This window comes from Opisthocomus hoazin, chromosome 4, assembly GCF_030867145.1.
Source record: "Opisthocomus hoazin isolate bOpiHoa1 chromosome 4, bOpiHoa1.hap1, whole genome shotgun sequence".
NCBI classification, from domain to species: domain Eukaryota; kingdom Metazoa; phylum Chordata; class Aves; order Opisthocomiformes; family Opisthocomidae; genus Opisthocomus; species Opisthocomus hoazin.
The window spans coordinates 41,143,760-41,166,139 of record NC_134417.1 but is presented as its reverse complement, the minus strand read 5'-3'; the positions used below and the strand labels follow the sequence as shown (position 1 = coordinate 41,166,139).

The window sequence follows — 22,380 nt, the reverse complement described above, 5'->3', positions numbered from 1 at the left end:
AGAAGAGTGGGGAAAACAAAATCTCACTTTCTCCAGACTTTATTGTTAAGCAGTACGATAACCCCAAACGAGATACTCGGCTGAGGTTCATCTGTACCACTGCGTTACCACGGCATGACGACTTACCTCCGCATTGCCAGATCTGCTGTGGCAGCCTGCACAGGAGCTAGCTACCCGCTGCAAATGCAGGGCTGTTGGACTTGGATTAGTCTGCAGTGCAAGAAAGTTTAAGCTAATGTGCATAATCTTTTGCTGCAGGATGGAAACATATTTACTTACCACCACTTTTGTGATGTACAGTTACTTGCTATGCCACCGTAACTTGGCCGCGTGTTCTAGACCTTTGCTACTCAGACACATGCATATCTGCAGAGGTATCTAGACAGCTACAGTTTGTTTGGGGATTTTTTTGGTTGTGGGGCTTGGGTTTTTTTCCAGTCATCATGCAGTCCTGGTCACACTAAAACCTGTGAGTGATGGTTGTTTGGCAGTGTCAAAAAGCAAGTGATTCATTTAGGCATCTGTTTTTGGAAATCTTTTTCCCTGAATCTGAGTGGATAAAGACATGTTTGATTTCCAAAGGCTTGCGTAAAATGTTTTACACAGGGCCTGATCCAACAGCCATTGAAATGAGTCAGAGCCTTTTCATGGGCTTCAGTGAGCTGTGGTTCATCTCCAAGATGGATTTAGTTCTACCAATATTAAGACCTGGAGAAACATTTGCCTTCCAAGAATGGTAGTAGCATTTGTTTTATAACAGGTGTATGTCCCATATGACTATTACGCTCCATGCTATGCCAACATAGAGATAGATGGGTGTGCAGCCAGGCAGGAGTGAAAGAAGATGAGTGCAGGCAGCAGAGAGGGCCCACACTGACTTGACTCAACCAGAATGTTGCTCAAACTTCATCAAACCGGTTTCTTCAGAAATTCTGCGTCTGAACTGGTAATGCAGTTCATGGGTCCTTCCACCCTTCCCCAAGGTACATCAGAGCTACTCTATTGCAAACTCTCTTTTAATAATTACCAGGTCTTTACTCACCCCACACACATTTGTGAGTCTCCAGCACTTTCTGCCCTGATAATTGCATGGTTTTTCGCTCCCCTGTACTTGTAACAGCAGCAGAGACCCTGCCAGTGACTGTGGAACCTTTTTGTTTTTTAAAAAATTAGGAGTCCTGAAGGTAAAGGTGAGAGTATGGCAAAGGCTGGCAGGCTCCCCAAGCCCCCAGTGTAGGAGGTCACCCAGGAGGACAGCAGGGGCTCTAGCAACGGTGGCTACATGTGCACCGCGCTGCCAGCCTGAGAGTTAGATTTTCATGCGGACTTGCTTGTGTGAGGGAATAAACGTAGAAACCAGCCCACACGCTGACTTCTGCTGGTGGCAGAAGTGCAAGGTGTGTCTTGGAGTGAGAGAGGATGCAGGCAACGAACTGCACTTAAAGAGAGGGATGGACTCTCTGTGGCTGCACAGTGAGCAAAACTAACGAGTCTGGAGAGAGGGGCTGCTTAAACTGAGGTGGCTCCTGTGCAGGAATTAGAAGATCTGTGCAGAAATGCTTGGCCTGTCAACCAGAGGGGACAGGCTGCCACTCATAGGGTTGCTGTCAAATCCTTGGTTAGCTCTTCCCATCTCTCAGAGCAGGTGTGGGACTAAGCTGTTGACTCCTTCCACCTCCAGCGACAGCTCCAGTGACTGTACTTTCCGCAAGGAAAACAACTGATGATGGCTTTTTTTTGGTTTTGTTTTTTAAACAAAATTTGGACTCTCATTTGCATGGCCTGGTGACTGTCCCTCTGAGTGAGTGGCTCAAGCAAACCTTCCAAGCGGTAGTTAGATTCTTTTCTGTCAAGGTGTATTTGTTTCTCACCAGGAATAATGGAACTCTGCCAACAAGACGACTTTTCTACCCCAACTGTGCCCTCCTTTTTAGCTCTCCCGGTGCCCTGAGACAGCATGAGGAGGCTGGGGGAGATGGGAGGAGAAGAGCACTGCTTAGAGTTCATGCTCAAGTGGTTGATAAATTGCCCACAATAACTCTGTGACAAGTCAGACTGAGTAAAGACAAATTATGGGTAAAGAAATTAATATGCAGTCAGAGACACAGATGCATAAAATGCTGTTTACCTGACATTTGCTTCTTTGGTTTGTAATTTGATTGATCACTTCAGTTATACAAGCCTGCAAATGTTGGTTCAGTCCCCTGCCAAGTGTTTGAACAACTTTAATACTGTTGACTGTTTTGTTCACCTCTATTGATTTTCAGGTACTTTGTTTATTAATTTAGGCTTTTGGATGCCCATTTGCTCAGAATTAGTGTCATATTTGTACTGGCAAAGGGATAAAATAAATACAGAGTTACTTGCCCTTACAAGGCAGTATGGTGTTCATGTTTTAATTGACTTTAAGATGGCAAATATCAACATGTATCTATTTTTTCAGTCAATAGTTTATTTTGTTCTGTTTCTGTGATGTTGCTCTAGTGAGGCTGTGTGCCTGGGGGAAGGAAGAGCCCCTGTTTCAAGGCCTTGCGAACTATCTGCTTAATGGAGGCACTGCAAGCTGAGTAAATGATACATGCATTATCTACATACTTCCCTGGTCTCTGACAAATTAGCCCAAATTAATTTTTTTGCCAACCTGCCTGGAGCCAGTAGCACTCTATAATTATTCTAGGAGACTCAGCTCTAATTATGAATAAAAAAATATTGCTCCGTTCGTACAGAGAGCAATGCTGTCGACGTGGCGCTGGAGAAGGAGGGCATCTAACCTGGGCGAGGGTGGCTCCATTGCCCGGGGGCTTGGGCGAGGTGGGCTGCCGCGGTGGTGGGCAGCATCAGGAGCAGACCCCTGGTGTTGGTGGGGAAGGGTGGAAGGGGCACTCGCGGCCCCTGGACCACCGACAAGCAGATGTCACTCGTAATGGGGTCCTGTGAGCCCCTAATTGCCGCCGGTGGCCCGTAAAGCAGAGCCTGGGCTAGGGCTGGGATCACAGGTAGATGTGCATGCATAGGCCCTCCTGCTGCACGTCTCTTGCTCAACGAGAAGTTCTCCCCTACCCTCTAGTATGAAGATTGCAACACTGGGGGCTTCTTCAAGTCAGGAGGCAAAATAATACAGTGCCTCAGAAACGTAGGCTTACCATATGTAGCTGAAAACGGGGCAGTGTCTAAAGCTGCTGTAGTGTGCGTTGTGGTTTAAGCTACATCAGCAGCAGACACCCTGACTGGCTGCAGCACTGCTCCAAAATGCTGACAGTGGGCACAGGCGTCCAAGCTGGCCGATTTAGGATGACTGGATATTTTTTTAATCAAAAAAAGTTGATCAGCTCACAAGGTGGAGGACTTCCTGCACCAGGTCCTGTGATACAGGGACCTTCCTCTAGCGACCGAAAAGAGCTGAAATAGGGTGAGGGGTTTTAGACACTGGCTACCAAGCTCCCCTTCTGGCCCCGGGAGCAAGCAGGTTTGCAGGAGATTATTCTCAGCATGTCTCTAGACAGTTTTAAGCCAGCTGGCCTGTTCAGTTAAATGGCAATACTTTAATTGATTTTGTTGGGGCCAGAATAATGGCTCAACTTCAGCACTGGAGTCCTGCTGCTGGCAATCTTAAACGGTCTGTGTTGGAATGAGCTTGTGCTCTTCTTTCTGCCTCTCAGAGTCCCTCTTCTGCTCCCCATCACTTTTCTGCTCCAGATTATTAGAGACCTTATGGCTGCAGACTTTAGCTTAATCTCCAGTAGTAGGCTTTTGCTGGGAGTCATCTTACATCAGCAAAAATGTACATATTTATGCTAATGTCATTTTATCTTAAGAAAATAAGCTTTATTGCCACAAGCACTCATGCTGGTTCATGTCCCCTCTATCAGGTCTCTCACTGACTTTGTAAAAAGCAAAAGCCACATCCTTCATGGGCATTACTGCTGCCAGCCTGCTCTTTCATAAAGTAGGAGCCAACAAATTCCAGATGGAAAAAAACAACCCTTTGGGGTTTCATAAAATAAAAATACTCCCACTATTTTCTCTTGTTCCTCTCTCTTTTGAACTGCTTCGTGGGAGGTGAGGCAGAACCAAACACCAGGGTGGGAGTGCTTCTGCATTCCCAGTAGAAGCTGGCTGCCAGCCAAAGGTAGACCCTTGCGGCTGGGACCCGTTTCCTTCTTTTGAGACCCCAGGCTGGAAAGCAAGCATCTGGGAGGCAGGCTAGGCCTTGGGGAGCAAGATACATTTGTTTTAGTCTTTCTTTTTGGAAGTAGGTAAAATCGACTGAACCATGAGTTGTTTCTGCAGCAGTCAGAACTGAGCCCTGAAGAAACAACTTACAAGTCTTATGAGGAACGCCTGAAGGAACTGGGGTTGTTTAGCCTGGAGAAGAGGAGGCTGAGGGGAGACCTTATCACTCTCTACAACTACCTGAAAGGAGGTTGTAGTGAGGTGGCTGTTGGTCTCTACTCCCAAGTAACCAGAAACAGGACGAGATGAAATGGCCTCAAGTTGCATCAGGGGAGGTTTAGATCGGGTATTAGGAAAAATTTCTTTACTGAAAGAGTGGTCAGGCATTGGAACAGGCTGCCCAGGGAAGTGGTGGAGTCCCCATCCCCGGAGGTGTTCAAAATGTGTAGATGTGGCGCTTCAGGACATGGTTTAGCAGGCTTGGTGGTGATGGGTTGACAGTTGAGCCTGATGATCTCAGAAGTCTTTTCCAACCTTAATGATTCTAAGATTCTGTGATTCTAGATGAGCGATAGAACAAGGCACAGTTTGAGCTCTAGTTCTTCCTCTTTCACTTGTTTCTTACAATTTTCCCTGCTCCTCTTCGTTGACAGAAAATAAAATGCAAAAAAGAACCAAAAACCCAACTGAAAAACCAAACAAGCCCAAAAAACTAAACCACACAACCCCAACCTTCCACCAAATAAACCCAGAGAAAACAGGGTGGTGTGGGGTCTGCAGGGTGCTGCATGCAGCTGTGTCGCACCGAGGCAGAAGCTGCCCCAGGCAGGACCCCTGAAGACAAGTCTCGGGCGACACAGGGGCACAGCGGCATTTGGGGTGGGAGGCTGGCAGACAAAATGTGAGGACGAGGAAGTGTTGCTCTCATGGATACAGGCTGTTATTTTGCAGAGGCAAGCGAGAAAAAAGAAACTGAAGTGTTTCATCCAGAACACGCAGAGTCCCAAGTCTGCAAGTGGAGTAAGATGAGCAGAAGTCAGAGTAATTGCCCTGGGAGGAGAAAGGACCAAGTCAGGACTTGCGTTTTTAGATCTGAGCTTGCAGGGAAGGTCCCTATTTTGCATCCAGAGCACATATTATTTGGTTTGGCTGGCCCATGCGATCGTAAAGATTCACCCTACAGTCTCTGCAAGAGGAAAGGTGGGAGCTGCGGAACAAATCCCAGTTTTGCCAGTGCTGTTTAACAAGCTCTGCAGGGTTTCAGTACCTTGGTATGTGTACTCCTGGTAAAAGGATGATGAAAATGAGTTAGAAGGGAAACTTGGAGTGTTTTGTAAATATTCGCTCTCCTGGGAAAGAGCTGGCTAACAAGGATGATAAATGAGAGAGAATTAGAGTTGGTTCGTGCGTTTGTTTATAATGAGAATTAGATCTGTTTGCAAAAAATTAATTACTGGGAATACGTGGGCACTGTGGAGACCATGGAAAGAAGGCAGTGAATGAAACCCGAGGTGACCCCCCTGTGCTCAGCCCCATCCGTGGTGTGGATATTGGAGTAGGCTGGGTGGCAGAGCTGCTCCTTTTCGGGCAGATGGGGCCGGCTGCTCCCCAGGACCTCTGCACACCCTCCGGGCAGCAGCTGCGGATTCATCCATCAGCTGCTGGAGCCCAGAAAGCCCCTTTCTCCATGGTGTTTTCAAGTCTCGCAACAGCGAAGAGGCTGCTGGGTAGCCGAGTTGGAGCAAGAGATGTTGCATGGGCTGTGTGGCCCTCGGTGGCCGGCTTGACGTGCTGGTGTCAGCCAGGGTTTACAGGTGACCCATGGAACTGGGAGTGTTTTCTGCCGGGCAGGTGCTTCAGGTGCCCGTCCTCTGCAGCCCACCCCGGAGTTCTGGCTGAAGTAACTTCTGCGGTGGGGGGGAAATCTCATCCTTGGCATTTCAGAGAGAGCATTTTGTACACATGGGGGCAATTCAGCCTTTCCTCCCTGGTTTTCTGCTTGCTGTGTGATGGATTTCTTTAGCCGTCTGAAGCGTCCTCTTCTCACGCTCTGCTGCTGAGAGAAAGAGAGGTTTCTCTTCCCCTGCCCAGCAGAAGGGGATTGATGAATCTTGCTTCTCTGGAAATTTTTCATGTTTTGTACTCAATTCTAAGCCGTTTTCCTCATCTGTCTCTCAAGTTATTTTATTGCAGAAATGACAGCAGCTGGTAACCTACAACATAACTATGGCAAATGCAAGATGCACGTTTGGTTTTGGGGACAGCAGTTACCCAGGGGGAAGAAACTAGGAAATGCTATCTTGGCTCCTCCCTAGCATCTCTCACCTATCTGTGGCATACCCGGAATTTTATAAGACTGTAGACAGACACAATGAATTAAACATATATTAAACACGTATATTAAAGTGACACATATATTAAAAAACAATAACTTAGAAGTCTGTGTTCCTTGCTGCTTAATCTTATTCTTCCTTATCCCTTTATATTGTTCACTATAAATTTTTGTCCCTTGAATATCACAGTTAATTAATTTGCTTTGATCACTGCCTAAATCAATTATAATGACATGCTGAATTTTATCCCCAGTAAAAAAATGTTGGTAATGGTTGCTTTAAATGCAAATCTATGCTGCTTTAATATTCCAAGCTGGCATGCCCGCTGTTTGGTAAGATGCCATCACTCGAGGGATATTTTCTTTTTTTCCAAGTGCTTTAATACTGCCACTTGCCAAAACATAGGGTTTTTTTCCATGTCGAGTTCCTGTAGCTCCAGCCAGCTAAATATAAACTTGCGCTGAACTTTACTTCAGAGGCCTCAGACCTGGTTTGTGGGAAGCCAGCAGTTAGGTCCTTAGGCTGGGCTGTAGGAGGGACTGGAGGCAGGTCATCGTCAGACAGAACAGTTTGTCCTTGCTAACGATTCTGAGCAGAAACAAAGTGCTAATGTGTTTGTGATGTATCGGGTTTTTCTTTCTGTTTGAAACATTTTAAAAAGTAATTAATTTTTGTCTCTTATTTACTTATTTATTTATTAACAATCCTCGGAGCCTACAGAACAAAAGCAGTTATTCCTTCCTACAGAGGGCAAATGGGCAGTATTTTCAGCCCTTTTTGTGGTGAATGCTGAGGGGAAGGACAGAGGCCATCACACAGATACTGCCTCACAGACATGACTGTTTGCAAAGGTGGCCTAATAAAAACAGAACACCACATGGGAATTATCACCACTGAGATGGAAAAATATTCTCCAAAAGTGAAAATGGAGCAGCAGGAGGGAGCACACTGGTGTTACCCTGCCGAAAGCAAATGGTCTTGCCTGAAGTTTGCAACCAAGCCTGCAAGCTGAGCTCGTCTCAGGGGCAGTCAGCAACTGGCTGTCTCATGAGCAGGGCACCCATAGCACAAACTTAAACCACCCTCCTGGACCCCTGTGACTAGCTTTTTCTTTTTTTTTTTTCATTGAAGTTGTGGGATCTTCTTTTCATATGGGGAGATGTAACTGAATTTAGAAACTGCCGTTCGTCAGCACGAAATTCCCTGCTTTGTACCTTCTCATGCGCAAGCTGTTCCCCTGCTGTGATGAACCTCAGCCGAGCATAATCCTTATCTGTGCAAGACCAAATGTTTCCTCTGTGCCCTTCCATAGCAAGTCAGACTGATAATTGCACGCGTCACCCTCATTTGGCCATCTAATGGATGAGTTCTTCGGCAGGAGTCACTGGAGAAGTCTGTCATGTGCAGCTTGCACAATGCAGTCAGGATATGAATCTCAGCTCTAAAATGGATCTGGACTTTTCCTTAGGAAATAAATGATGCCCTGGAGCAAAATAAATGAACTCTCGCAACTGGAGTTACATAGGGGGTGATTGGAGAATTGATTGTTAGTCCAATAAAAAGTAACTGGTGATGAGTTTGTGGACTCATACATCATTTTTGTGCTGTGACTGATATATTAAGAAAATATGTAGTAAATGGGGAGAAAAATTGGTAGGATACTGTGATCCTGATATCTTTTTTTTTGTCTTGTTTTTGCTCTCCTAGGTGGGACTGAGTACTGCAATAAGGAAAGCAAAAAGGATTGTGAAGACTTCCAAGGACCTGGTAAGAAATCAGTGGCATTCATGGCATTTTACATTGTGCTTGCATTTTATCAGGAGTCCTGATTTATTCTGCCTAACTGTGAACCCACATAATCATCAATGAATTGAATGCTGACTCACTCCTACCTGGTATAGGATCTGCTCTATCAGGTGAGATTGAAAAGGAGAGGGAGATAGCAGAGAGGAAATATGAAAGTAATGGGAAAGCAGAAAAAAAACCTCATGAAAAATGCAGTCTGCTTGTAGAGTAGGGATAACTGTCTATATCCATCAAAGACATAAACCTGTGTCTGAAATTCGTGCAGCAGCTGAGGATCTCATCTGTGAGCTCCATAGTTTTATCTTCACACTGAGATGCTTGCTTGTATTAGCCCAGTTCGCCTTTGGGGGCGGGGGGCAGCCAACCTTCGAAAAATATACAAGTGGATATAGATTTTGGTTATATTTTTTACAAAAGCAGGGATTTCCCCCACTCAGCCTTGCCCTGTGCTCTTCCTTCCAGAGAAACTTCTTTCCTTCCTTCCAACTTCTTGCAGCGTTTATTATTCCTCCTCTGCGCGTCATGCTTCTTCCTTGTCCCTTATCGTGCCTGTCTTGCCCTTGTAGCCATATGTAAGAGGGAGTGAACTCATGAACTAAGCCACTGCCTCAGAGCACAGTGACTGCACTTTGGGGTTGTCGGAAACTCGAGCAACGGTCTGAATGAAAATTCTTGCATGTTTTTCCTTTATTTTTGAGAGGCTGCTTTTGACTCTAAACTTGGAAACTGGAATTTGAAATCTTTCCGCCCCCACCAGTTTCAAGATTTACAGAGGATGTCGAAAGGGTAGCAGAGAAGCGAAGGGCAGCTTTTGTTTTGCTGGGTTCACTTCTATTACTCAGCTCAGCCATAGAGTTTGCTTCCAGTTGTCTTCAGGCACTTAGTGCAGAGCAAATGTTTTTGCTGTTTGTGAAGAAATTATTGATATTGCCTCTTCCTGAATCCTCACTGTGATGCTACTCACAGAAGTGAAAATTGAGGTGCCTAATTAGCCTTTGGGAAATTGCCAAATTGCCAAGCCAGGGAAATAAATAACATGCTGGAGAGGCAGGTCTCAGCTCCCACAGAACAGCAGCCAGCAGGATCTTCTTCATTTTCCTTCCTATTCAGCGCTGCGCTACCGATGGCCCGAGATTTCTGCTCGAATTACGTGAAATTTCTAACCCCCCTTCCCCCAGCGCAAGTCCTCACGTTGACACCTGCAGCGAGACGCTCTGAGTTGAGGAGGTGCTCTCCTTTAGCCAGAGCCCTGGCGCAGGCGTGGGGATGGAGAGGGATCGGCATGCAGCCGCTGCCTCCCGGGACGTGGGGCTCCTTCACTCCCTCGTGCGTGCATCCACCCTTGGCATATTGGGCCATGTCCCTTGCGTGGCCAGCCTCGTCTGGCCTCTGAGCTCTGTGCATGCCGTGTCCTTTCAGGCTGTCCTGGGCAGGGTGGCATGGTTGGCACCAATCTTTGGGTGCACTGAGGTCTCCTTTCAGCTTGCCTCTACTCTCCCATATCCTCAAGGCTGCTTGATGCCCTCATGCCTCTATACCTGCCTTGCTCTCTATTACAACGTCCTTGGCCTCTTCCTGCTCCTACTTGCCTATTTACCAGCAGGAGGGGCGAGCTAGAAGCAACAAGGCCCTGTTTATAGTTGGGTTTCTCCAATCAATGTATTTCTAAACCCACAATACAAGATCAGCTCAAATTAAAACAAGTATCATGTGGTTGGTTAGGCCTCTCCAGCAGTTATTCCTAGCATGTTCCCTGTAGTGACCCTTGCTGAAACTTATCTTAAAGCTAGAAAATTAAAAAGAACAAAATTTCTAGAGGCATTACTGTCTCCCGCAACTTCCCCTTCAGGTGGATTCCAGTTAAATTCATTTCAAATCCAGAAAAACAATGTAGTAAGAAACACAAAGGAAGATCTCCAGGAGAGAGCACAGCATGCATCGTGCTTGCATAAGCCCCATACCGCAGAGCGGCAGCGTGTGATGTAACAGTAGGAAAATGACTTGCACAAACTAAACGCTGCCAAATTGTGGTCTGTTCACCTGCCCAGGCACATACACGTGCCAATGAGCAAGGGCCAAAGCAGCCAAGGTGCTCTCACTGCTTGGGGAGAGGGTTGCCTGACTGAATGTGCGGCTGAGGATAGAGAAGTGCCCTGTTTGCGGTAGGACATCTCTGCATCCACACCAGTGGAGAGAGAAAAGCATTCACCTGGCCTCTTTTATACTCTGACTCATGCTGGACAGAAACATCAAATTATATCTGCTCGTTCTTCCCATATCTGCTATTTTGGTTGGGTTTACCCCATTGCATGTTTGGGGAAAGCTTTCCAAAGAGGTTCTTGCAAATTAGCTGTCCCCATCATTGCTTGGCAGCTGTGTGTGACTGTGCATAAAAAAGAGGTGTGATTATGGCTGTTGGTAATGAGAATGGGAGGTCTGTCTGGCTCCCAGGGGTTCATATTTACTGGGCATTTCATAGGATCATTGTGGGTTTGGGAAAAAGAAAAGGTATTTTTTTCCAGATGCAGAGATACAGTGAAAGTGGCTACAACCCCAAAAAATCTAATAAATGTCTCCATTCATTACAAGTAGTGAGCCATCTGTGAGCGACTGACTTAAACCAAACACCAAGAAGCATTAGGGGCTCATTATTATTCTTTTTTGTAAAACCAATTAAAATAATTACGGAAATGTCGTTAGGGAATGTTAGCAGGCAATGAATAAAATATTGGTGTGATCAACCACGACGAGCATCTCTAGCGCTAAACTTTTCTTGTGGGTAGAGAAGATACTAAGAGGCATCTTTCAGCAACAGCAGTGAAACAATGACGAATAGGGTTGTGGCTGTAGCCTTTGATGAGAGCAAGCACCATGCATACAATCCTGTCGTGATTACATAGTGCCTTCAACTCAAAGCCCAGCAGTGGGAGAAGTGGGAAGCCACAGAGGGAGGCCATAGGAAAATGCAAGGCGGGGGGGCTATGAACCAGTCTCCTGCCCGCCCACTCATGTTATGCAGGGACAAGTAACCCGTCTCCTCCCCAAAACACATACTGCAATCATAGCTTGGCTTTGCTGGGAAGGGCCCTGTAACGCCTGCTCACCTGTGCTGTTGCTCTCTCTTGCTTACACATGCAAAAATTATCCCTTTTTTTAACCCTGTGCTCCTTGCTGCCTATTGAGAATAGCCCAAGACACCCTGAAAGAGCAGGTGAGCTGCTCTCCTGCACACCCCCAAGCAGAGCCGAAGCATTACGTCCAGACCTCACTGTCCCCCGTGCTGTGGGGACGTGTAGGTTGCGGAGCCAGAGGCTGCTGTGCTCTGGGACGCTGCTGCAGCTGATCCTCAAAGCCCAGCTCAACATCACCAACACCACTTCCAGGGCACCATCATGCCAACCATTCCCATCAAAGTCAGGCAGTCTCTGGGGCTGCAGGACAATCTTCCTTTGAAACTAATGGAGATCCAGTCGGCAATAATTTTCAAATGACTAGCTGAGAAAAAGGGAGGAAAGATACTATTCTACTTACGGCAAAGGATAGATTTTAAATGCAGCCTGTGAACAGATGAAAGGGGGCTTCATTTATTTATTTACTTATTGCAAGTGCTGTAGTTTGTCTTTCTGGCGCACTTTCGGCTCAGGATGCTTTAACTTCAAAGGCTTTGCATGCTGTGACTTAGGCTGAATTAAAAGCCGACAGCTCAAATGAAGACACTGCAAATCAGCCTGATGGAAAACTCTAAGAGCCTCTAATGCTTTTCTAGGCAGCACTGGGATTAGTCCTACTCGGGGGAAGTGGGGCAAGTGGTTTCTCTCCTTTTTCCAGAAGATGTACATAGCTTTGCAAAGCTCTTTGAGAAAAGCTGGTATGCTGCTTGCACACCTCCCTCGCTCTCTGCCTACCTGGCCATACATGTGAATGCACACACAGAGAGCGAAGAGATCTTCATCCCTGCTGTGCTTCAGGACGTAGCCCCGAGGCAGATGGGCTGGCAGGGAGGTTGAACACACAAGTGTGGAGGGAAGGGGAAGAGCACAGGGCAGCTGGAGCCGCAGCAGTGGGTCCAGGTTGGTCTTTCAGCTCAAGTAAAGGCTCCACTTCCTGGCTGCTTTAGGCCATTTCTATCCACTTTTTCTACAGTTGTGTTCTGGTTTCTCTTTGGACTCCACCAACATCCCCTCCACCTCATGATCCCCCTCCAAGCTGGTGCGACTCCAGCCTTCTCATTTGAGTGTGTTGGACAGAGCTGAAGACAGTCGATTGGTGGGGTTTTATTGCAGGCTTCTTGTCTCCTTGACTTTCCTCCTTTTTTTTTTCCTTTGATTTTTCTGTTGCATCCTTCAGAAAGTACACTGTTACAGCTCTGCCTCCACTGCAGGTCTCCCCCACAAGGTACCACTCTTTTTTATCTTCATCTTGCTGTTTGGTCACTTCAGCCACCAGTGCAAGTGTTGGCTACCATCTTTGTACTAGGGGCTCTATCCCCTCTTCTCTACCCCAGCCCTCCTCTCCACATTGAGATCCTGGCCGTGACATATTGCTGTGGCTGACCTCCTGCTCTGGGCAGTGTGACACCCTCATGTCCATCATACCTTGTTACCTGTCCAAGCAAACCCATTCCTGCCTTCCCTGGAGCTGCAGGGCAATGTCCTACGCACTGCAGCACCACTGCCTCGCTGCCCTGCAGGGCCACCTCAGAGCTCTCCTTTGTCACTCAGAGCTTTATATGCGGGGATTACTGCACCTCACAGTGATTAACAGCCTTTCACTGTCCTCTCCTCAGCTGTATCCAACATTTATCTTCTGTCTTATGTTAGGTTTGGGTTGTAATCTTATTAGGGCAAGGATCATCTTTTTTTTTTTTATTGTGTGTATAATGTGTGTAACACAAGGGAGTTGGTCCAAGGATAGAGCTCTTAAGTGCTATGGCAATATAAACAATTTCGTGTCTTTGCATAAAGTTATGAGTATGTCCATCTGCTCATCTGCTTCATATTTACATGCTGAATGCAGCCTTAGTGAACACTGTACACCAACTAGCCCTCCATTTTTATAGACCACCTGAATGCCCTCGGTGTTTAAAGACCACCTGAACTTACAGTGAAGCCACGTTAGCAGCATGTTTTGAGGTTGATCGCCGACACACTGCAATTTTTCCACAACTTCAGCATTAATTCACAAGGTCTCTTTCAGCTTCTGCCTGGGACCCCAACTGGACTGTTCCATGGTTCTGGTCTACCAATGCTAAAAGAGTTTATCCTGCAGCAGCTATGTTTTACGGCTTGCAGGTGTGGCCAGGATAAAGCCTGGTTATGAGATTTCCAGGTAAAAATCTCATTTAAAAATCAAGGGCATTCTATGCATATGCCGCACCCTCCTGTTTCTCCTCTCTTTGGGATTGTTCTTGACCTTCAGCTTATCCACCCCTCCCCGAGCATGCAGAAACCAACCTTATGGCCTACAGTGTGTTGCTTTCACTAGTTTTGCACTGTGTCAGATACCACCACATATACTGAACATGAGAACAGTAATTTTTACAAAGAGCAAAAAAAGTAACTTTGGTACATGAGAGGAGACAGTTTCACAGGAGCTCCTTACTTCCTTTTTATTTTACAGCTCTTTGAAAGCAAGAGTAGTTGGTTTATAAATGTTCAGGTGAAATCCTTAAGTTGACTGCTGTGTCAGGTCTAAATCCTCTGGCATGTAGCATCCTTAATGGAGTCACTGGAGTTTTCAGATGGTTTTAGGCAGAAAATACATTATTTAGCTCTGGACTTTACTGACACTGAATATCCCAAGCCACACCGCCTCTATGAACTAATGCATCCATCTTCTTTTATTTTCTTCCCCTGCAGAAGAGCTTCACGGGGTTCTCAAGTGTATGTTCATTTCCTCTTCTGGCTAACCTGTGTGAGAAGATGAAGTAGTACGTATAAACTTTTCAGTCCTTAACCAGAAACAGAATATGGTACATTACAAAGGAGAAGAATCATCCTCAGCTTAACAATGCTTCCCATACTTTACTTCTGTTGGTTTCCTTCATAAAACCACTGTCCAGGTACCATAGAGAGAGGTTGCACAGAGTTCAGGTAAGTAAGAGTCCTCTGAGGGATTGCTTTATTTTTTCAATACTTAAAATATTTTGTGTAATTTTATTGGGTCCCAGCGGTCAAATATACAACACACTCAAAGATATGACTCCTCCAAGAGGGAGCCAATTTTCTCCTGAGATTTCCTGAGCCCACGAGACTTCTCCATTTCATTTGTTCGTTCAGTTGTGGTGCCAGTGGCTCAGTGCAGGAAGGCTACCAGCATCTAGTATGGGTGGACAGTGAGGTGAATTGAGAATTGGCTGAATGGCAGAAGTCAGGGGGTTGTCATCAGTGACACAGAGTCTAGTTGGAGGCCTGTAACTAGTGGTGTCCCCCAGGGGTCAGTACTGGGCCCAGCCTTGTTCAACTTCTTCATCAGTGACCTAGATGAAGAGTTAGAGTGTACCCTCAGCAAGTTTGCTGATGACACCAAACTGGGAGGAGTGGTGGATAAGCTGGAAGGTTGTGCTGCCATGCAGCGAGACCTGGACAGGCTGGAGAGTTGGCCGCAGAGGAACCTGATGAAGTTCAGCAAGGGCAAGTGTAGGGTCCTGCACCTGGGGAGGAACAACCCCATGCACCAGTACAGGCTCGGGGCGGACCTGCTGGAGAGCAGCTCTGCGGAGAGGGATCTGGGAGTGCTGGTGGATGACAAGTTGACCATGAGCCAGCAGTGTGCCCTGGCTGCCAAGAAGGCCAATGGGGTCCTGGGGTGCATTAGGAAGAGTGTGGCCAGCAGGTCAAGGGAGATTCTCCTCCCCCTCTACTCTGCACTAGTGAGGCCTCATCTGGAGTACTGTGTCCAGTTCTGGGCTCCCTAGCTCAAGAAAGATGAGGAGCTACTGGAGAGAGTCCAGTGGAGGTCTACAAGGATGATGAGGGGACTGGAGCATCTCTCCTATGAGGAAAGTCTGAGGGAGCTGGGGTTGTTTAGCCTGAGAGGGGACCTTATAAATGCCTACAAATATCTGAAGGGTGGGTGTCAGGAGGATGGGGCCAGACTCTTTTCAGTGGTGCCCAGAGACAAGACAAGGGGCAACAGGCACAAACTGAAGCATAGGAACATGAGGAAGAACTTCTTCCCTCTGAGGGTGATGGAGCACTGGAACAGGCTGCCCAGAGGGATTGTGGATTCTCCTTCACTGGAGATATTAAAAACCTGCCTGGACAAGGTCCTGTGCAGCCTGCTGTAGGAGACCCTGCTTCAGCAGGGGGGTTGGACCAGATGATCCACAGAGGTCACTTCCAACTGCTACCATTCTTTGGTTCTGTGATCTATGTAACTCTGTGAGGAACATGAATTAAGTGGCAGTTGCAGTGTAGGAGAATCTCAAGGTATTTAAGCAAGCTGGGTGGATGGCAGACAGGAAAAACAACTTATGGCAGTGCTGACTTTGAGTCAGTTTCTGAGAAAGACCAAGGACATCAGCTGGGCTATTACTCCTAAAGCATATTTGTCAAATGTAGTCCAATGAGTTGGAGGAGCCCTCAAGCAAATCTAAGAGTAAATCAATATCATCAGCAGTGTATTTTGACTGATTTGACTGCCAAGACTAACTTGCTCATCTATTTCTGCTCATTTAATTGAAACTGCAAATATCATGAGTTTATTGGGAATAGATTGATTAACATGAAACATCTTGTAAATGCCTTTGAAATGTAAGTCAGGACAAATAATCTGAGTTTGAGCTCTGTGAGTTCAGACAGTGGAAGTAGGAATCAAATTGCGTATTATAAGTTGGATTGAATGTGTTCAACTCTTCTGACTCTCTCTCATGCGCTCTCACTCTCTTTGGTTTTTTCTTTCTTCTTTCTGTAGCTACAAAAAAGCTTTTTGGCAGTTGGACTCTTAGCTGGTCTGGGTCTGTTCCAGTTCCTTACAACTGAACTTTACTGCAGAGAAGAAGTAGCCCAAAGCAGAACATGGAAATTATTGATTACAGAATAAGAGTTACAAGCCCCACCAGCAGCCCATGTCACTTGTCTCCTCTGTATGTTTTTCTTATCCTGAAGATAAGATTCCTCATACAGTCTGAGGAATCCACCCTCATTGCACCTAATTGCTCTCTGAGACAGGTCCAACAGCTCTTATGAGTTCAAGAGGCTGGAGAAACTCAGAAAGAAAATTTTCCAAGGAAAGTCTGGCTAGTATGTCATTCAAAGAGTGCTGCCTGCTGGGCCAAATACGAAAGGCTGCTCAGTGTAAGTGAGCTAAGCTGTGTCCCGTAGCCAAAGAGGGGTGCCACTTGGGCAACACCATGTGGAAGCTAGCACGTGTCCAAGCTGAAAAGGAAGGGGCACAGAGCTGACACCATCGTTTTAATACCTGCTTCAGGTACTGCTAAAACCTATAGGGTTGCTGGAAGCAAAAGTCACAATGGAAAAATAAAAGATGTAATTTTCAAAGGTTAATACAATTCAGCACTGTGCAGGACCACTGAGGGCTCAGGTCTCCATTGCTCAAATCAAGGTAAAATAGATTTTCTCAAATATGTTTGAGCACGGCCAGAAGTTTGTGGGACTAGATACAGAAATTTCCAGATGAGACTCTGATCCTCAGTTAAAGCATAGGCCACCTGTGAAATCAGCGCGTATGGTCCTTCTTCATATTAAATCCACTTTTACCCTATAAAATAAGCAGTGTGTGTGTGTGTGTGTAGCTGCAGCCTGGTATGCAAACTGGAAGTCTTCTAGACTGAACAAAAGAGAGACAGTGTAAAGACTTGAGGGATGAATACGAGAAAGGGTATTTGCCATTTGTTTTTGACAGAAGGAGGAGGTTAGTCTCCATCAGCAGGAGGCCCCGTTCTTCAGCTCTTTCCCAAGTAGAAGGACTTCCGTTAGTATTTTGTATCTGGCAGATTTGCAAGATCTGCCAGGCTGACTGTCGTATTTATTTCCAAAAAATGATAATTACTTTTACCACAGATTCGATGTCCTGGTTTCTTTTAGAGACTGAAGGTTTGACATTGCAGCTCTACGGAAGTCCATCAGCCTCTCATCCAGACCTCAGTCAGCAGACACTGAAAGAAATCAGAATTTGCTCCTTTGGACAGAATCACTTTGCTGAAGTACAAGTGCGGAGCTAAAACTGAATATAGAGCTGTGAATGACATGCCAGCTAGTATCTATTCTGTACGTTTTTTTCTTCCTGAATAGGTTCCTTTCCATATGTCAACACTGCATTTATTTTTTTTGTTTTTTACAGTGTCATAAGAAATAAACTCCCTTTTGAAGATTTTGATGGAGACAAATTTAGTACTTTCCCGGTAAGCAAAGCCTTTCCTTTGATACAGTAATCCTTTGATAATGAGAAAGTCTATGGGATTCCTCCTACTTTCAGGAAAGCCTTACTCATTCATGTGAAAATAGGTATAGGAATGAAGTGAATGAAAGGTCTTTTTTGTCGTAAAAGATGGATTTTTTTTTTCTGGATGAAAAAACAACCATTCATTTATGCCACCTGGGAGGATGCACACATAAAGCTGTGCTCCCTGCAGAAGCAAATTGCTCTGCTGCTGAGTGGTCTGTTTACTGAATTAACAAGAAGTGAAAAAAAAGTCATACAAAAAACCAAATTGAATTGCCAGCTTGTCTTACTTCTTCACCAGAGTGTGCAAGGTGTCTTTTATTAAAGCTTAGCAAAGGGGCTCTGGAATACAACCCATTTCCTGGGTTTTATTCCTGCACCTTGACTTAGATTCTCATTTTAGATATTTTAAATTAAAAGTGCAAGAGTAACAATGACCATCCTATCTGCATGCTTCTCTTGGTTTTAGACATTGAGGGGCTATCACTGGCGAGGCAGAGACTGCAATGACAAAAACAACACCGTGTACCCTGGCAGACGGTAAAGCTTTTAATTATTTTAAAGGCTTCCTAAGAAGTGTGGCCTCCTGAAGAACAAGCTCCATATTTGTTTTCAGCCGTACTCTACGAGAGCATGTCAAGCTGACTGCTGCTTGATCTCACTGTGATGAATATGAGAGGGGGTGATCGAGACCAGGGATGGGGCACATTAGCCTGAGGAGTGGTTCACAGGTTTCTTTCCTTTCTCTGAAGCATCTGCAGCCAAAATTGGTCAGTCAGACCAAAGGCGGGGAGGGAGACCAAGCCGCTGAGGCTTACAAGCCTTATGCCGCTTGAGCTAATGCGGGCTTTGCCTGCTTTAGGGAGCAGCAGGGTGGGAGGGCAAAGCAGTGGTGTTCATGGCTGCCTGCCGAGCTCCAGCATCCAACCTTCATGTTGGTGGAACCATAGAGCTAAATACGTGCCCTTCTAAGTGAATATCTTCTAGGTGAGTACCTCCCAGCTGCCTGAGCATGGGCTTCCATGCGCACCTGAAGTGGAGAGCACAGCCAGTCGTAACAGCGTGACCCTGAACAAGGCCCCCGCTCTTGCTGTTTTACCCCCTGCTCAAAATACTCTTTCAAAAATCAAGCTCTCCTCTACCAGGGGTTTGTTAAGAAGTTACTGACCAGAACTGTTTTTACAGCCTAGGCATTAGCAGGCTTGTGACTAGATAAGCTGAGTTTAAGGGTGTGGGCTGGGAAGAACCGTGTGCCGTCAGCCCGGGCAGCACACCTGCATTAGCAGACTTGGGCTCCCAGAGTCCATGTGCAGTGCCAGGCTGAATAGAGGGAGTCTCCCTGTCAAGGAGGCCTGAGCTAATTATACCCTGTTATGGGCCAGAGCAAACCCTCATCACCCCGCACTGAATCTGGAGTTGGGGGCTTGGGGGAGTTCAGTGCAAACTTCAAAGCAAAGAAAAGGGCAGGGGAAAAGAGTCCGTCTTCTGCAAAAATCATCCCCGTTCCCTTAACCTAAGTGAATACGCAGACTAAAAGGGTAAGTTTCATTCAGCAGTTTCCAGTATTAACTTTTAATTCATATTTCATTTTGTTAGGAAAACTGCCTCTCCTGGATTCAAAAGGGGGAAGAAACCACCCTTCTGTGCAGAAAAGAACTTCTAATTATTTCATATTCTTAATGAAAAATGGCAGAAAGGATCTGATTTCTTCAAAACCCCCCTTGCTTTATTTTCTGTGACACTGTATGTGCTGTAGCTCTTGTAATATCTTGTTTATCTCATAACTTTGTTTCAGTCCGGAGAACTGGGATGTGAAAAGTGACTCTAACTGCAATGGCATATGGGTAAGTAAATGAAGTTACACCTTATACTTCCTTCCTGATTGCTCCTTCTCTTTTTTCCTCCCTTTAAATTAGTCTGCAAATGTTTATTTTTTATTTATTCTGGTTTATTAACTGATTAGGATTACTCCTAATTATTTGCTGCCTTTGGTATTCCAAGTATTAAAGCTGTATTTATTAAAAGCTAAGGAAACACAGGCGAAGCAGTTAGGAGTGAAGTTTGTTTATAGATGCTTATGACTATTTAAATTATGGTTATTATAATTAATTGAAATGTACATATACTTATTAAAATAATGTAATGGAAAGCATCATTATCATGATGCAGTGCTTTCTGTAGGCAAACATTCAATAAAAACTGAATTCTCAGCCTCTGTTTGCGCTGCCATTTTTCAGGCACTAGGTAGATACCATCATCTGCCCCTTCTCTCCTCCAACAGGGTGTGGATCCAAAAGACGGAATTCCCTACGAGAAGAAATTCTGCCAAGGTAAATCTTTGCAGTCAATACAAGGCACAGTGTGTCTTTTGTATTCATTTCATAAATAGTTCAATATTTTCATGATCATTGCCAATGTAGGGGAAAGACAACGGGCTTTACAAGTTCATGAGAAAGACAAAATGGCAAAAAAATCTTTTTATTTTTTTTTTTTTTCCGTCTTGAGGATGGGCAAAGGTGAAACAGGACAAGCACAGGCTGCTGGTAATCTCCTGTTAAAAGCCAAGCACCGTTATTCAGTTGAGATACATAGATCAGGGACAACAGCAAACGGAGATGTTGCCTCTGCGTCTTCTGTGGTGCCTGAAGCCCAACCCAGAGGTATGGCCTTGGGATTCAGGAGAGCAGTTTAATGTCCGCATTTGGCCAGTTTGACCCATTGCTGTGAATACCGGCGATCATGCTGGTACTTTTCTGGAGAAGGCCTTAAAGCGGGGAAGCGATGGCATCGGCTGATCTCCCTGACCGTGGTGCGGGTGTCTGTGTACACACATACGCACAAACACCACCCCTGCTAAACAGCCGTGACTGCAGTTGCTGCTCACACAGAATCCCAGAATCACAGAATGTTAGGGGTTGGAAGGGACCTCTGTGGGTCATCTAGTCCAACCTTGCCTTGCATTTAAATCAGCATCCTGGGGATGAACCATTGCCTGGCAAGACTTTTCAACGTTTCTTAGATGAAAGGCAATCTACAAATGCTAAGTAACGTTAAGTATAAACCAGCCAGCTTGTTCCAGAAGTACTCGTATGAGTAGCACATCCACCACCCAGTTCTGTTACAAGGAGCTTAGAGCAGTTTCTTGAGTATTATGATTTCCCTAAATGTTTAAGTACTTTTTAATACATATTCTATGGGTAGTAAAAATAAATGTTGGTTGCACAGCAGAGCCTCTGCTGAAATAACACATCCAGCCTTGAAGACAACAGGGATTATTTCTGATTAGCAAGATCTCTCCCTGTTTTACACACCCCGTCCCCCATTGTTTCTCCAGGGTTGTTGGCACGTGCCTGATAGCCAGTTTTTGCTACAGATGGAGTGAAAATCACATTGGAGGGGCTGAACATTTCAGCCACGTGAAGAGTGGTGTAGCCAGTCACCCGGTGCCATTGCTGTTCTTCGTCAAGCATCGCTCTCTGTGCTCTGTTTCAGTTTGCTCTTTCTGCTCTTGAGACTAATAAAATGCATTAATTAGGTGCAGACTCGCAAGGGGTCGTGCTGCTGGGAGACTCGGCCGGCGCTCACTTCCACATCCCTCCCGAGTGGATGACCGTCACGCAGATGTCACCGGTGAGGAATCGTGTTCGGGTTGCCCAAACCGCTCCGCTGCGGGTTGCCGTTTGCTTTCTCCCCTGAGCCGCGGGTTGCCAAAGGGGAACAAGCACAAAATGCCTCTTGTTGCACTGGAATTTATCGTCGTGGTCTCACGGGTGTCAGTGCCCTCCCACAGCTGCTCTTCCGAAGATAAAAAAGCATAGACCTGCGCTACCGCCGCTCCCTCGACATCTGTGCAATTGGGTCAGGAAAGAGTTTGGCTTCGGTGGCCCGGTGCTGTGCCAGAGACACAAACCAGGACATCTGGCTTTCCACACACGTTCCTGCGGTTCAAGGAGGCACGTGCTGTCTGTGGTATGAGTCCTGCTGATAGCGGGCTTATTGGTACGGCTCCTTGCCTGCTGTGCTCGTGTTGCAGAAGTCACCCTGCTGACAGCCCGGCAACTTCTGTTTTAGGCATCTGGCTTTGAAATTATGTGTCCTCGATTGTTTTTCCTCACCTGTGGTGTGTGGGAAATAGGTCTAGTAACGCCAGCATTCAGGCTCTGAGGCTTTGAACGAGTACATCTGCAGCTGTTCGAGGGTCATCCAAGGGTTTATAATGGACTTATAGGGAAACTCTTCATCCCCTAAAGGGAAGAGTTTCTGTAGTGGCCATAAAATATCACTATCACACTGATGTCTGTCTTTGGGCAGTATCCCAGCATTTCCCATTTTCAAACAACCGCAAAACGCACCTGTCTGTGAATTACGCTGAGCCTCAGCTGTTGCAGCTCAGTGTCGTGGAATGAAATAATTGGGGGGAAAAGATCATTACAGCAAACTGCAATTGTGGGGGTGGAGATAAACGTGCAGGTACGCTCCTCTCCTTTGCTGCTGTTTCCTATCCCAAGCCGGTGTCACTCTCTAGCCAGGGAAGACTGTTCTCTGCGCAAGGGTCTGTTGCATGGGGGTGAGCAGATAGATCGTCATTGCCCACCTTCCCTGGTGAAAACCTGCTACTCCTCCATTGGCCTCTGTGGAAGAAGGGTTTGGACATTTTCTGGAG

General features: G+C 46.0%; 1 protein-coding gene across 5 annotated transcripts in view; it reads left to right on the top strand.

Moving 5' to 3' along the window:
* AOAH (acyloxyacyl hydrolase) overlaps window positions 1-22,380 on the top strand; it is a 95,327-nt gene that overhangs the window by 36,382 nt on the left and 36,565 nt on the right. For all 5 annotated transcript variants that reach the window (XM_075418679.1, XM_075418678.1, XM_075418681.1 and 2 more), the window contains 7 exons: window positions 8,214-8,273; window positions 14,171-14,241; window positions 17,616-17,676; window positions 18,187-18,257; window positions 19,513-19,561; window positions 19,999-20,047; window positions 21,253-21,347. In XM_075418679.1, the coding sequence (XP_075274794.1) occupies window positions 8,214-8,273; window positions 14,171-14,241; window positions 17,616-17,676; window positions 18,187-18,257; window positions 19,513-19,561; window positions 19,999-20,047; window positions 21,253-21,347 (456 nt within the window). The remainder of the gene's footprint in view (window positions 1-8,213; window positions 8,274-14,170; window positions 14,242-17,615; window positions 17,677-18,186; window positions 18,258-19,512; window positions 19,562-19,998; window positions 20,048-21,252; window positions 21,348-22,380) is intronic.